The 15,552-nt window shown below is 39.8% G+C and overlaps 1 protein-coding gene across 4 annotated transcripts; it reads left to right on the top strand.

Annotated features, from left to right (window-relative positions):
* Positions 1 to 10,157: 10,157 nt before the first annotated feature.
* PSME3 (proteasome activator subunit 3) lies at positions 10,158 to 15,306 on the top strand. 4 transcript variants are annotated; one of them, XM_079134011.1, is made up of 11 exons: positions 10,221 to 10,586; positions 11,288 to 11,320; positions 11,442 to 11,504; positions 11,694 to 11,798; positions 12,703 to 12,751; positions 13,434 to 13,546; positions 13,754 to 13,822; positions 13,957 to 14,024; positions 14,123 to 14,177; positions 14,300 to 14,386; positions 15,072 to 15,306. In XM_079134011.1, exons 1-11 carry the CDS (start codon positions 10,545 to 10,547, stop codon positions 15,150 to 15,152), a joined length of 765 nt encoding a protein of 254 aa, XP_078990137.1. In that variant the 5' UTR covers positions 10,221 to 10,544; the 3' UTR covers positions 15,153 to 15,306. The 4 variants fall into 4 exon arrangements, with proteins under 4 accessions (XP_078990139.1, XP_078990137.1, XP_078990138.1 ...); XM_079134010.1 differs by lacking the exon at positions 10,221 to 10,586 and adding an exon at positions 10,627 to 11,186; XM_079134013.1 differs by lacking the exon at positions 11,694 to 11,798 and having other exon boundaries at positions 10,158 to 10,586.
* Positions 15,307 to 15,552: the final 246 nt, after the last annotated feature.

The raw sequence follows: 15,552 nt of genomic DNA, 5'->3' as shown, positions 1-15,552 counted from the left end.
GATCAAACAGTGGGTTGGGGCTGGGGCTCAGCAGTGGAGCGCTGCCCCTAATGCATGAGGCTCTGGGTTCGATTCTCAGCACCACATAAAAATAAATAAATAAATAAATAAAATAAAGGTATTGTGTCCATCTACAACTTAAAAAAGTTTTTTTTTAAATAGATCAAACATACGGGAAAGTATGTGATAAAAATGGTATTTAGAATCAGTGGGAAATGAACTATTTAATAAATGAGTAGAGTTGTACCAGTAGTCAAGCCAGGGAATGTACCTGGATCCAGGATGGCTGAAAAGCGTTGCCTGCCGGCGCAAGAAATAAGCAAATAATGTTCTCCTTAGTTTGATCGAACTGCATAAAATTCATTTTTCCTTTTCACATCGTTAGCTTATTTCTTATGCAGGCCAGTGGCCAAGTCTGGCCTGTTGGGATACAGGTAGGATCTCTGGTTTGACTGCTGGTTACAAAGTCGCAGAGCCATGTAGGTAGTGTGAACTGAATCTTCTTTTTCACCAAAATAAATTCCAAGTTGACTACAAATTTAAGCATGAAGAATAAATATGTGGGGTTGCCGAGTACCTCAGTGGCACAGTGTGTGCTTTATAGAATGCCGGAGGCCCTGGGTTCAATCCCAGCACCACTTGAAATTAAAAAAAGAAAAAGAAGGAAAAAAGAAAAGAAAGAGTTTAAAGGTATCAGGTGAAAGCATGAGTGAAAAAAATGTATATAGTTATATGTATAATTATATATATATATATAGTCTTGGAATAGGAAAGGTCTGTTTAAGCATGGCATGAAATCAGAATCCAAAAAGGAAAATATTGATTTCACTCCTTGAAAATTAAAAGTTGATAAACTAGCAAAGACACTGTAAACAAAATTTATACAAGAAAAATATGAAGAATAGTTAGAGCTTATAATAGATTTTCCCTAATACACAGAACTCTACTCTATCAATAAAAATACCAATAGACTCATAATTACATGAACAAGGAACCTCAAAAGCAACTCAAAAATACAAATGTTTGATTAAAAATGTCTCATTTCAGGGCTGGGGATATAGCTCAGTCAGTAGAGTGCTTGCCTGGGTTCAAATCCCCAGCACCGTAAAAAAAAAAAAAAAAAAAAAAAAAAGTCTCATTTCACTTTTAACTAAGTTAATGAAAATTAAATCATAACTAACATTTCTCATGAAATTAGTGAAGACTAAACCAGTTGGTAACATCTAGTGTGGATGAGAGATTGAGGAACTCTTGAATACTATTGACTAGGCGTGTAAATTAGTGTAATCTTTTTGGAGATCAACTTGGGAATATTTATCAAAGTTTTGTTGATGGTCTTTGACTCACAAAATCTCTTCCTAGGAATTTTTTGTAATGGATAGATTAGAGCTCAAATATATACAGTTGTCCTTCAGTGTTGCAGGGGATTGATTCCAAAACCTGCTTTGCATACCAAAATCTATGGATGCTCAAGTCCTTTATATAAAATGACATAGTATTTGCATATAATTTGGATATAATCTATGCATATCCTCCTGTATTTGTTAAATCACCTCTAGATTATGTATAATACCTAATACAAGTGTCACATAAGCAGTTGTTATACTAGATAGTAAATGTATATATTCAGTACAGGTGCAATTACAAAATATTTTATATCGGTGGTTGGTTGAGTCCTAAGATGAAGGGCTGACTGATTATATAAGAAGGTTCCAGGCACATTCCCTGGCTTGGCTACTGGTACAAGGAATTGTTCAAATAAATTAGGGGTTTATTCATTCAGTAGAAACTATGCAGCCATTAAGAAGAATGAAGTAAACTTATATGGAAAGAAGTCTATGAAATATTGTTTATTCATTCAATAATTTATTGAGGACTTACTATGTGCTAAGAACTGTTCCAGGCATTGAAGATATAACAACAAACAACAGACAAATATCAATACATTCAGAGCTTTGTCCTAGTGGGAAAGAAGGACTACAAATAAAATAAATATAGTATATTGTCACATAATGAAAATAACTAAGGAGAAAAATAAACTAGGAAAAGGAGATTTTAAAATTTGTGTAGGTTAGGGACAGGTGTGTGATTTTAGGAGGTGTCCAGGGAAAGTCTCATGAAGAAAGAGATATTTAAATGAAGACTCAAATACAGTGAGGAAGGAATTCTTCTATATCTGAGGGAGGAGCATTCTAGGCCAAGGGAACAGCAAGAGCAAAGGCCCTGAGGACAGAGGGTGTCTGATTGAGGAATAATAAGGAGACTGATGTGGCTAGAGGATGAACAAGGAGAGGAGAGAAAGAATATGGGATAAGAGAGGAAGGACATCAGCTCAGTGTACTCTTCAGGCCCTAGAGTGACTATAACACTGGCTTTCTTTGTGAATGAGATGGGAAGTCTGAGTCTCAATGAAAGGAATTTATTAAAGTTACCCATTTTAAGTGTACAGTTTCAATGATCTTTAATAACTTTACCGAGTTGTGCAACTATTAGTAAAATCCAATATTAGAATACGTCCTGTCACTCCTGAGCCCTTTTACAGGTAATCCTCATTCTTACCCCAGCCTGGTGCCACCTCTAATTTACTTTCTGTCCCTAAAAATTTGCCTTTTCAAACATTTTATTGGAATGAAATCAAATGATATGTGGTCTTTTTGTCTGTCCTTTTTCACTTACGTTTTTATGTGACACGTTTATTGAAATAAATTTCCTTTTGACTTCTTCTGAACAGCTTTACTGAGATATTATTCACATACCAGACAATTCACCCATTCAGAGCATATATCTGAATGTTGTTTTTGTTTTTACAGTACTAGGGATTGAACCCATGGTGCTTTACCCCTCAGCTATATCCCCAGTCCTTTTTGTTTTTTTGAGATAGGATCTCCCTACGTTGCCAAGGCTGGCCTTGAATATGTGATCTTCCTGCCTCAGCCTCCCACATCGCTGGGACTATAAGCCTGCACCACTGCACCTGACTTGAAAGGTTGTTAGTACATTCATAGAGTTGTGCAACCATCATAACGATCAGTGTTAGAACATTTTTATTTTCCTCTCAAAAGACCTCAGACACCTTAATAGTTACTCCCCATTTTGTTCCAGCTCACTCAGTTCTATGCAACTCCTACTCTACTTTCTGTTTCTATTGATTTTGTCTTTTTCTGGACATTCCATAAAAATGAAATCCTACAATAAATAGTGTTTTGTGACTAGTTTCTTTAATTTAGATTGTTTTCAAAATTCATCAAAGTTGTAGCATTTATCAGCACTCTATTCATTTTTTAATATCCAAATAATGTTCAATTGTGCAGGCAGACCATATTTTATTTATCCATGCCTTAGTTGATGGATATTTGGGTTGTTTTCACTGTGGGGCTATTACGAATAATGCTGCTGTGAACAGTTGTGTACAAATTTTTGTATGGACGTATGTTTTCATTTCTGTTGGGTATATACCTATGAGTGGAATTGCTGGGAATTTTGGTAATTCTATGTTTAACCTTTTGAGGAACTGCCAGACTATGTTCCAAAATGACTGCACCCTCTTATGTCTCCACCAAGCAGTGTATGAGGGTTCCATTTATCTACATCTTTGTTATCACTTGTTCTTTTTCTTTTTTATTATAGTCATTGTTTTTTGCATGTTTATTTATGGCTCTGTTGTTGTTTTGGTTTTTGTGATGCTGGGGATTGAATCCAGGATGTTTACATGCTAAGCTATACCTCTAGCCTGGTGATTACAATAATCCTCATGTATATCTTTATTGCTGGAAATTTCTATTGCTTCAAATTCTGGTGATTACAATAATACCACAATGAAGAGACGAACACTTCCTTATTAAAGAGCTTCAAAATTGGGAATACTGAATTAAAATGTGGCTATTTTATGTCTTTTGGTTAATGTTGGCAACTGTCTTCAAAGTTATTGCACATAATTATATTCTGCCTCCAGAAATGCATGAGGGATTCTGTTTCATGATGCTTTGACAGTATTGGGCATCATATTTTGGGAAACAATAGCAAAAAAATTACACTTCCCTGTTATTTTAATTGGCATTGTTGATTATTGGTAAGGCTGAAAATTTTGCCATATATTTGTAGTTCTTCTTTTACCAATTGTCTGCATTCTTTGCTAATTTATCTACTGGATGTGTGTGTATGTGAGTGTGTTGCTGGGTGCACTCTACCAACTGAGCTACATTCCAAGCCCATCTACTGGATTCCTAACATTTCTTTCAAAATTTTTTGGCAATTTTCATAAATCCTTTAGCTAATAGCTAATTATGGCATTTCCAAGATGTAGAAAAAGTTTAAAATTTTTATTAAAAAATTAAATCTGCCTATTTTTCTTAGTGACTTAAATTGCTTAGAAAGTTATTCCCACTTCAAGAAGTGACTTTCCTATTATTTTAAATGTTGTATATTGTTCTATTATTGGTATTAGATATTACATGTGAAATGAGGTTAATTTTCTGTCTTGCTAACTAGTCTTTACAATCCATCTTCTTCTTGGATCTTACAGCACAAGAACCCCTCTAGAGGAGGTGAGTGGAATTGTAAGAATTTTCACCTAGATCTGATGTGGCTGATTTAGTAGATTTTTTTCTTGCATGGCTGCCACTAATACCATCTCAGAAAGGCTTAGAGAATTATTGGACTTCTGGAGAGGTAGGGTTACAAATGAGGGGTTGGACACCCAGGATACCTGGGTTCAAAACCTACCTTTGCTATATACCAATACTGACTTTGAGCAAGTTATTCAAGTGCTCCAGGACTGGGGATGTGGCTCAGTGGTAGAGTGCTTGCCTAGCTTGCACTGGGTTGCACTGGGTGCAACCCCCATCACCAAAAAAAAAAAAAAGAAAAAAAAAACCTGCTCTGTGCTAAGTTTTATAATTTATAAGATAAGAATATTACAGTAGTTTACATTACATGGTGTAGTGTGTTAATGAAATGAACACATATGAAGCAGAGAGAGCAATACACAGCACATAGTTAATGCCCTGTGTACACTGCTGTTTGGAAAGCATATGATAGTTGCTATATATAGTGCTTATGGGATTGTGAATAGTCAACAACATAACCTAGCTCATTGATTCATCAAATATTTACTGTGGACCCACTATGTGCCAGTCAGTATCCTAGACCTGGGAGGACACACTAGTAAACTGCTATTAATAGTTTATATTTTAAAGGAGAGAGAGTAAGATCATTTCAGATAATGGTAGGTGCTACGGGTTGAATTGTGTCCCCCCTCACAGAATGTGGAATATGACCTTATTTGGAAATAGGGTCTTTGCAGATGATCAAGTTCATGAGTTCATCAGGGTAAGTAAGCCCTAGGTATCCTTATTAAAATGGGCAACCTAGATGGACAGACACATACAGAGGGAAGATGATGTGAAGAGACACAGGATTTTCTTGAACCAAGGAACACCTAAAGCTACCAGAAGCCAGTAGACAAGTATGGAAGAGAATCTTCCCTAGTGGCACTAACATATTAGTATAGTAGGTAGGATGTAAATAAAATAAAATGATATGACAGAATAAACAAAGAAAAGGGAGAGTGGAACTACTTAAACTGGAAAATTGAGAATGGCCTCTGTTGTCTGGGAAACCCATTTCAGGTAATAAGTAGGGAGGAGACATATCTGGCTGGCTTCTTTAAAAACTATTTACTCAAGGATAAAATCCATTGAGAAAAGTACACAAACTGTTAAGTGTATACACAATGGATTTTCACAAAATAAACTCTCTAGTACTCAACTCCCCTCTCCCACACCCTTTCTAGTTGGTATCCACCCCAAGGGTAAATAACACCCTCAATTCTGACAGCAGATTCATTTGAACTTCATGTAAATGGAATCATACGTTATGTACTCTTTCATTTCTAATTTCTTTTACTCAGTATTATGCTCATGAGATTCTCCAAGCAGATAATTTTAGTTCATCCTTTCTCAATACTTCACAGTGGGGCTGGGGTTGTGGCTCAATGGTAGAGCACTTGTCTAGCATGTGTGAGGTACTGATTTGATTCTCAACACCACATACAGATAAATAAAAAATAAAGGTTCATTGACAACTAAAAAATATTTTAAAGATACTTTGCAGTGTAACTATATTAAAAGATACTTATCCTTCTATTGAGGAGCATTTGGATAACTTCCAGTTGGGGCACTGTGAACAGTGTTGCTATGAACATTCTTGTTTGTGTGCCTTGGTGAATACGTTTCTAAAGGGTATATTCTCCTAGAGTTGAGATTTCTGGGTCACAGACATTTAATTTTAGCTTGAACAGATACTGCCATATCTGTGACTCACATATTAAAAAATAATTTGAGGTGCTGACTAGATAACAGAATGTGGTAGCTGGAGAGAAGGCAAGAGTGGAAATGGAAAGGCCAGATAGAAGCCTATTGTAATAGTCCTGGCAAAGTCACAGTAGCTCTGACTGGGATAACAAGTGAGGAGAAAAAGAAAAGTATACTGGTATAAGATACATTATACAGGTATACAAGTCCTAAAAGGACCTGCTAATGAATTGATTGTTGGAAGATAAGGGAAACACAGCAATCAAGTTGACTACTAGGATTTTGGTTTAAACAATTAGGTAGATGTGTATGTCAGTAACTGAGTTGGGGAAAAATAGGAAAATAACGCGTGTAGGTGAATAAAGAATTCTGGTTTGCTCATGTTAATTCTGAAATACCTATTAAGTATTCAAGTAGAGATGTCAAATAGTTGGGAGTTCAGACTGGTGATATAAATTCGGGACCATTAGCATACCGAATACTGTTAAGGAGAAAGTGTGTGCAGAGAAGAATAAAGAACGTAAGGCTTGCATCCTGGAGCATGCCACTGCTAAGAAGTAGAGGAGCTGGGTACAATGGCACATGCCTATAATTCCAGTCACTTGGGAGGCTGAGGCAGAAGAAATACAAGTTTGAGGCCCTGCCTCAAAATTTAAAAAAGAACTGGGGGTTGTAGCTCAGAAGTAAAGTGCCCCTGGGCTCAATCCCTAACATCCCCTACCTCCAAAACATTTCTTACCTTGAAGAATAGGAATGTCAACTACAAAGGAACCTGGGTTCGGGGTTTTCTCAAGATGGGCACTATTAGGTCATTTGGAAATGATAAAATAAAAAAGGCAAATGTGATATAGAAAGGGGGGGGCATTCACTGGAGTATAGTCCTAGAAAAGTAAAAAGGGATAAGATAAAAAGCACAAATGGAAGGAGGGTTTTGATGGGCAAGATATTTCCCACCAATGAAAAAAGAGGAAAAGCAGAAAGTATTTGCAGGTTGATAGATATGATGGGGAGACAATAAGAAACTTCTCCTTTATGTTTGTCTTCTCAACAAAGAATGAGCCAAGGCCATAAATTAAAGGCAAATGGGAAGGAATACTGGAAGTTTGGGGAGATGAGAAAGTATGATGAGCATTTGAAGTATGGGACAGGAAATGTCAGGAGCATAGAGTAGGAGGTCAGTCAGTATTGTGCATTCACTTGAGATTTGCGAACATGAATTTAAAAAGAAACCAGTCATCAGTGATTACAAGAGATTTATAAGCACTGTCATGAGTAGTGCTTGTTAAATAAAATGACACCCTCCAATTGTTCACTCAATGAATAAGCACACTGGTGGGATATTACATAAAACATTTGAACAGGGAAGGAAGAAGGGAAATAAAAAATGTGTAATCTTGTTACAATCTACCTGAAGGAGACAAAACATAATTATTTGAGCACAAACATGTTAATTTTGCAAGTTGAAGTTATGAATTCTAAAAGAAATGTAGAATAATGGCACATATTTAAAGCCGGATGAAGTTAATTTGTGAAAGAATTCCTGATGTTAAGTTTCAGATCAGATTCAAAAATGACTATGAGCATGTTAACAAAAAAGCAAAGGTAAAGGGGCAAAATTGTTAGATGTTAATAAGCCAGATGGATAGCAAGGAATATGGCCAGGAATAAATGGAAAAGGACTTGAAGCTTGAAAGCAGGAATTAAAAAACTATTATAGTTTAAGAAACAACCTCTTCATGCTAAGCATTTATCTAATAATGGCTGGTGCCTGCACTGTGTCTAGGAAATGTGCTAGTTGTTTTACATATGTAATTTCTAATATCCATAACACTACTACAAAATTACATATTATTAATAATTATTAAAATTCTACTTTACAGATGAAAAGTCTCAGCATTTCAGTAATTTGCTCAAGATTACAGTTGGTAAGGAGCTGACATGGGATTTGAAGTCAGGTCACTCTGATTCCAAAGGCCATAGTCAGTCTTCTAATGCTTTTCTTCACTTAACTGAATATTCTTTTCTTTTCCCCAACCTTTAGTACGATACCAGCCCAGGATAAATGTTCAGTAGCAAGAATGACCCCAAAATGTAAATCTAGTGATCAATCTTTGCACTTCATCCAAATTGTTTCCTAATAACCCTCCCCAACACCCCCAGCTCAACAATTCACTTTCTTCAACTTCTTCCTTTCCCTATAGCATTTGCCTGAAGAGGTGAAGACTCTTTTCACTCTTCCCAAGCTAATCTTTTTATATCCTTTAGCTCTCAGCTTGTCACTTCATCAGAGGCCTTCCTTGGCCATTTTATCTAAAATAGATCCCTGGTATTGTCTGTTAGCCATTTGTTTCCTAACATTTATCAAAATTTCCAATTATGCTGTCAGTTTAATTTCTGGAGTCTGGAAGTATTAAAATATTAAGCCCCATGAAATCAGAGACCTTGAGAATCTTGTTTATCTTCAATTTCTTCTGTTCAATACAGGAGCCACTAAACACATGTGGCTCTTGAGTGTCAGTTGGCACTTCTATATTGAGATGTAAAATATACAGCAGATTTCAAAGACTTGTATGAGAAAACAATGTATAAGATTGCATTATTTTTTTCATGTTGGTTACATGTTGAAATGATAATATAGTCATCCCTTAGTATCCCCAGGGGATTAGTTCCAGGACCCCTGCAGACAGCAAAATCTGATGTGTAAGTCCTTTTTAGAAATGCACAAGTACATAACATATAACCTACCCACATCCTCCTTTGTTTTAAATCACCGGTAGATTATTTATAATGCTTAATACAATATAAATGTTATGTAAATAATGGTTAAACTGTATTACTTAGGGAATAACAAGAAAAAAATCTGTACATGTGCCACTTTTTTTTCTGAATATTTTCCATCCAGTTGGTTGAACCCTGTGGTTTGAAACCCACAGACCCAGAAGGCTGACTTTTGTGTATAAACTGGATTAAACATATAGCTAAAATTAATTTCACCTTCATTTTTGAAATGTGGCTACTAGAAGCCTTTAACCTACATATAGGACTCATAAATTTCTGAGCTCTGGGACAGCGCTATTCCAGAACTTAGAACAGAATTCTGGCCCATTTTATTGAGTGAAATAACCAATCTTAAGATATATACTGGCTGGGCGCAGTGGCACACGCCTGTAATCCCAGCAGCTCGGGAAGCTGAGACAGGAGGATCACGAGTTCAAAGCCGGCCTCAGCAACTTAGCGAGGCCCTTAGCAACTCAGCAAGACCCTGTCTCTAAATAAAATATAAAAAGGGCTGGGGATGTGGCTCAGTGCTTAAGCACCCCTGGGTTCAATCCCGGTACCAAAAGAAAAAAAAAAAAAGATATATACGGAATGATTGGTGAACGAAGAGATATAGTCTTCTGCTAGAAAAATGGACACCGCTTTGTACTAGGAGTCAGGAGATCTAGGTCGTGGCCCAGCATATACTGGAAACGCTGTGCTGCCTTGGACAAGCCCTACCCTGTTCTGGGCAATTTGCCCAACAGGTTGTTGGTCTTTGAGGTCTGGAAGTCTGTGATAATAACTAGCGCAGAATTATACCACGAAACCTAAAAAACAGACTTAGCTCTAGCCTAAACACTTGAGCATTGGCCCAAGGGATCAGGGAGCGGGAATCGCACACTACCCCTGAACTCAGGACCCAGGCGGCCGGCTTCCTCGTGTCTACGTCACTGGGGCGCGACAATATAGTCCTCCGGAAGGCAGCGGCTCAGAAGGTCCCTTTGGTGAAGGCGATTTCCGGGCCAACGAAGGGTCAAACATTCCTAAGTCTCTTGGAGGCTCGGTACTCAGTAACTTCCCGCGCCTCACACCCGCCTTTTTACTTCAATACTACTCCGCCCAGGAGTCGGGGTGAGGCGGACAGTCCCAAGAGCACGCAGAGATAAGTCTCAGAGAGGCTGCGCGGAGCACGTGCACATCCTCGCAGGAGTCTCGGCGATTGGCTGTGACGTAACTTCCGGCGTGAGCGGCGAAAGCCGGGAGGGCGAGCGAGAGAGCGAGCAGGCAGCAGGCAGCAGGCGGGCGGCCGGACGTACGGCCGGCACGGAGGGAGGGAACGAGCGAGTAGTGAGAAAGCCAGAGAGGGCGGCGGGGTCCCGAGGGCAGCCGAGATTCCTCAGGTCCCTCTGGCCCCCTCCCCGGAGCCCACAGCGCCTCCGGTCTCCAGCGGAGCGGACACGGCCCGGCCCGGCCATGGCCTCGTTGCTGAAAGTGGATCAGGAAGTGAAGCTCAAGGTAGCGGCACCGGTCCGGCACTTCTTACCCCTCGCTTCGAATCCCCAGCAGCCTGAACAGCTCCCCACTCTCCATGGCGTCTTTGTCTCCCTGGGGACACCAGCTCTGAGCTTCCGCTCTGTTCAGCCCAGCCCCCCACTCCCGGAGATGGCATCGGGGGAAAGGATAACATTGGGGGGCTTTCTGAACTGCGTATTGTAGTGGAGAGTCCCGAGGAGACCTCCGCGGACGCGAGTTGGACTCAGTGCTTTAGGCCAGTGACAGCTGGAAGTCCCCCAGTCTAGCAACGTCCCCGCCCCCAGACGCTGCCGCTGACCCTGCCCTTGGAGGCCCGCCTGGCTCGTATATAGGCCAGGCCTGGGTGGGAGTTGGCACGTTTGTGAGCTCACATCCCCCTATCTACCTGTCTTTTGTCTGCTTATCAAATTCAGACAGCTTCAGACACAGGGAGGAGGGTGGGAGGACGGGGAGAGGAGAGGACACAAACGGGTGCTGCCCTCAAGCCCCGACTTTCCCTCTCCTGAGATGGAAAAATGGATCCTCAAAAAAATAAAGTATCTGCAGTCTGGGGGCCTCTCACCTTCTCATTACAATTTCAAGGTGAGGGAATGATGGCTGGGTTTGGGATTTCCCATCCTGCCTTACCTCTTTTGCCAGGTACTGAATTGCTCCTACTGAATAACTCTCTTTGTTAATTTTAGGTTGATTCTTTCAGGGAGCGGATCACAAGTGAGGTGAGTGAAATAAATAGAAAAATGAATGTTGATTAATAGTTGGGAGTTTCCCAAAAAGGAGATATCTGTAGAGAGAAACCTTCCCACAGTTATTAATTCAGTTGTGTTTCCCCTCATCTAGGCAGAAGACTTGGTGGCAAATTTTTTCCCAAAGAAGTTGTTAGAACTTGATAGTTTTTTGAAGGTGAGAGACCCTTTTCTTTCTTAAGTTCCCCATTTTTGGGATCCTGATCTTTCTGATTAGTGTGACAGATTGTGTTGATTCTGTTTTGTTTTGTACTGTAAAGCTCTTCATTTCTTGACCTTCAAATGAAATATTTCTTTGTTCAGCTTGAAAAAACTAATGTTTTGGGGGTTGGTGTCTCTCTTTTAGGAACCAATCCTAAACATCCATGACCTAACTCAGATCCACTCGGACATGAATCTCCCAGTCCCTGATCCCATTCTTCTCACCAATAGCCATGATGGACTGGATGGTGTGAGTGTCTTAATATATTTATCTTTGTGTTCTTAAGCAGTAGTTTCTTGGTCCTCAATTTCCTGGTACGTTGAATATGTACGGAGAAGACAGTGGGATTTAGATGTGGGGAGAGGACTCTTGAGTGTTATAGACATGATGGCTCAGAATATTCCTTTTAACCCATGATTTTCATTAATAACATGAGGTGAATATGTTAATGCTACCGTCTGAGCAAGTTTCAAGTAGGACTAAACCTCAGGTTGCCTGATTTTTCCCATGGGTCTGAACAAGACTTCTTATCCTTTTTTCAATGTCTTGAGTCTTGTTACGGAATGAGAAATTCTTCTTGCCCTGTCTTTGCTGTGCATCTTTAGCACCTTGTCCTCATCAGTCATCAGTCATATGTCCACATTCTGTTATAACACCAATGAAATTGTATTGTTCTTTGCTTGCATCACTATCTCATTAATAGACCTTGCACATCTGGAATGCAGGAACTGTCTTGTCTTTGTATTCTCAGCTCCTAGTATTGTTCCTGGTACGTAGCAGGTGCTAATTACATGTTTGTTGATTGAATATTGTGTTTATTTGTAGAACCAGCAGATTTGTGCATTTTTCCTTAATTATTCTCACTGTGTCTTGATTAGTTTTTTTTTCCTGTACTTTATAATCTTCTCCCCTCTCCCTTGATTGCTTTTAATGTGTTATGTTTCTTAAAGTTTGTGTTACGTTTCTTCTCAACTAGAGTGTAAGTTGCTTTGTGGCAAGAACCTTTTCTGAAATTCTTATGTATACCTGGGAAAATGTGCAGAGATTAAGACAATCTAAGGGGTTGAGAAAGGACATAAACTTGCTTGAAGGATATCTGGATGGGCACGTAGGTGTTGAAAGCAGGCTAATTCCTGCCTCTTTATATCCTCAGCCTACTTACAAGAAGCGAAGGTTAGATGAGTGCGAAGAGGCGTTCCAAGGTAAGAGCTGCCTCTACCTCAGCTCACCTTGCCCCACCTGCTGACCAGCGACCCTGAGAAATAGAATGGATCTGGTCTTCTTCAGGCCAGGAAGCAAGATCTGATTTTATTTTCCAGAGTAGTCACAAATCCTCCAAACATGGCCCTTATTTAGTGCTCTAAACCTGATTTTCCAATAAACAGAATATTTGATTTAGCATGGATTGCCAAGAGAGAACAATTGGAGGTTGAAACTCCACATCTCAGATTTTAAGTGGAAATCTCAGTTCCATGGGTTCTTTTGTTTTCTCATTTAATCATAGTTGCTGCTGCAGATATATGTATATTTTTTTTTCTTTCTTTTATTTTAGTTGTAGATGGACACAGTACCTTTATTTATGTGATGCTGAGAATTGAATCCAGTGCTTCACTGGATTCTAGGCAAGCACTCTACCACTGAACCACAATCCCAGCCCTCTTTTTTTTCTTAATGTCCTTATTCTGAAAAGCTTTTGGCATACTTCAGCTGTTCCATCTTTTGATGCATGCATCTCTCTTATTTTGATAGTGGTGTCATGGTAGGATTGTGACAGATAAAAAGCAGCAGTTATAGCATCTCATGAGTCAGGGCAGAAGAGAAAAAGGTAGAGGATGCTGTGGCCTTCCTCCTCCTCTAATCATTTGACCTTCCTATCTCTACTAGGAACCAAGGTGTTTGTGATGCCCAATGGGATGCTAAAAAGCAACCAGCAGCTGGTGGACATTATTGAGAAAGTGAAACCTGAGATCCGGCTGCTGATTGAGAAATGTAACACGGTAAGACAGGGGCTAGTGACCTATGGGCTAGTCGTAAATAGTTCCTCTAGAACTATGAAAATTGATGAATGAGGAGCTAGAGGCATGTGTGGAGGTTGGCATTCTAGGAACCTAGAAGCTAGCTCCAACAGCATGAATCATGGGCTTCGGGGCTTCAGCTGAAAAGGCCAAAGTCTATATGTTTGTTTGGATCTTTTCATTCTCTAGGTCAAAATGTGGGTACAGCTCCTGATTCCCAGGATAGAAGATGGGAACAACTTTGGGGTGTCTATTCAGGTAATATACTTGTACTGCAAGGTTTGGGAGATAGGTCATCTTCCCTGCTTTGTCTGTTTTCCTTTTTTCTTTGGGGCAGCTGTACAGTGACATGCAGTATAGTGACTCAACTATTTTTGTTTTCTTTTCCCCAGGAAGAGACAGTGGCAGAATTAAGAACTGTTGAGAGTGAAGCTGCATCTTATCTGGACCAGATTTCTAGGTAGGGCTGCTTGTTCCTGGCCCAATAACTGGGGGCAGTGAGGTGGTAGGCACTAACCATAGTCTCCTGCAGCTTCCTTCTCTTTTCTTTCCTTCCAGATATTATATTACAAGAGCCAAATTGGTTTCTAAAATAGCTAAATATCCCCATGTGGTAAGTAAGGGTTTTGTGGCCTAAGGGTGGAGGTGGCAGGATGAGGAGTGACATTACTGGGAATGAGCTGTCTTAACAGTCAGATCTTGGGGAGTAGCCTTTTCCTCTGCCCCTCCTCATAGGAGGACTATCGCCGCACCGTGACAGAGATTGATGAGAAAGAATACATCAGCCTTCGGCTCATCATATCAGAGCTGAGGAATCAATATGTGAGTAATTTTAGTTCTTGCCCACAGTAGCCTTGGCTTCTTCTTTAGATAATTTTCTTAAAATCTTCTGGAGGTTGGCGGGAAAATGAGTAAAACAGCCAGATGCATTAGCATGTGCATGTAATCCCAGCCACTCAGGACTCTTGAGGCAGGAGAATGGTGAGTTCAAGGCCAGCCTAAGTAACGGCAAGACCCCCATCTCAAAACAAAAAACCATAGAACAAATTTTGCTCATCAAGGGGTGCTGAGAATGTGAAATCATTGAGAGGGTCTATCTGAGTATCTCCTATCTGGGTGGGTGTATGTATGAAATATAGTGTAATGGGTAGATATGAATCTTAAGAGTCAGAAAGAAGTAGGTTTAGGACCAAATTTGTGATATGTGACTTCTGCCCTATTCAAGCTTTACTTCAGGTTTTTCATCTCTAAAATGGGAATTATAGTACTATCTACTGCACAAAAAAGGATTGTTAAAACTGAGTTCCTACATTAGACACTTGGGGGGCAATATCCAGTCGCCCAGTTTAGTGGTATAGGAGAGTTAGTACATCCACCCTGAATACACATTCAGTGAGTGGGGCTGGGATGACATGAATAGTTGCTTGGGGATTTGTGGCAGTATCTTGTTTTCTTGGTGAGGGAAGGGTTGAACAGATGTGTGATTCCCTTATCCCTCTTCTCCCAGGTTACTCTACATGACATGATCCTGAAAAATATTGAGAAGATAAAACGGCCCCGGAGCAGCAATGCAGAGACACTGTACTGAGGCCAGGGCCAGGGCCAGGGGACTCTGTGAGTCTGGCTCAAGACCGACATTGCCTTGGTTTGTTACATGACTATCGTGATGGGGAAACTGGCTGGAAATAGTAATCACACCTCTCTGTTTTTAGTTAGAGTCTAATGAAACTCTCATCTAGTTCCGTGATGTGTTTACCTCTTTTTTCAGGCCTCAGGAACTCTTCTGTCTCCTTCCCTAGTACCCTACACCCAGCCTGCCCTAATTTCTGGAGAACTCCCAGGTTTGTGCATACAGAATATTGGCACAAGAACACTTGTGTTTTCTCTCTCCCCTTTCTCACTCTACTTGTCAGACTTTGTGTTCTCTACCTTTTGAATGGTTGGTTAGAAGCTGAGGGAACTATAGGGAAAATACTAGGTGTTTTTTA

This window comes from Sciurus vulgaris (assembly GCF_902686455.1).
Source record: "Sciurus vulgaris genome assembly, chromosome: 3".
Taxonomy (NCBI): Eukaryota; Metazoa; Chordata; class Mammalia; order Rodentia; family Sciuridae; genus Sciurus; species Sciurus vulgaris.
Note: the sequence above shows the minus strand (reverse complement) of the source record. Positions and strands in the feature narration are given on the sequence as shown.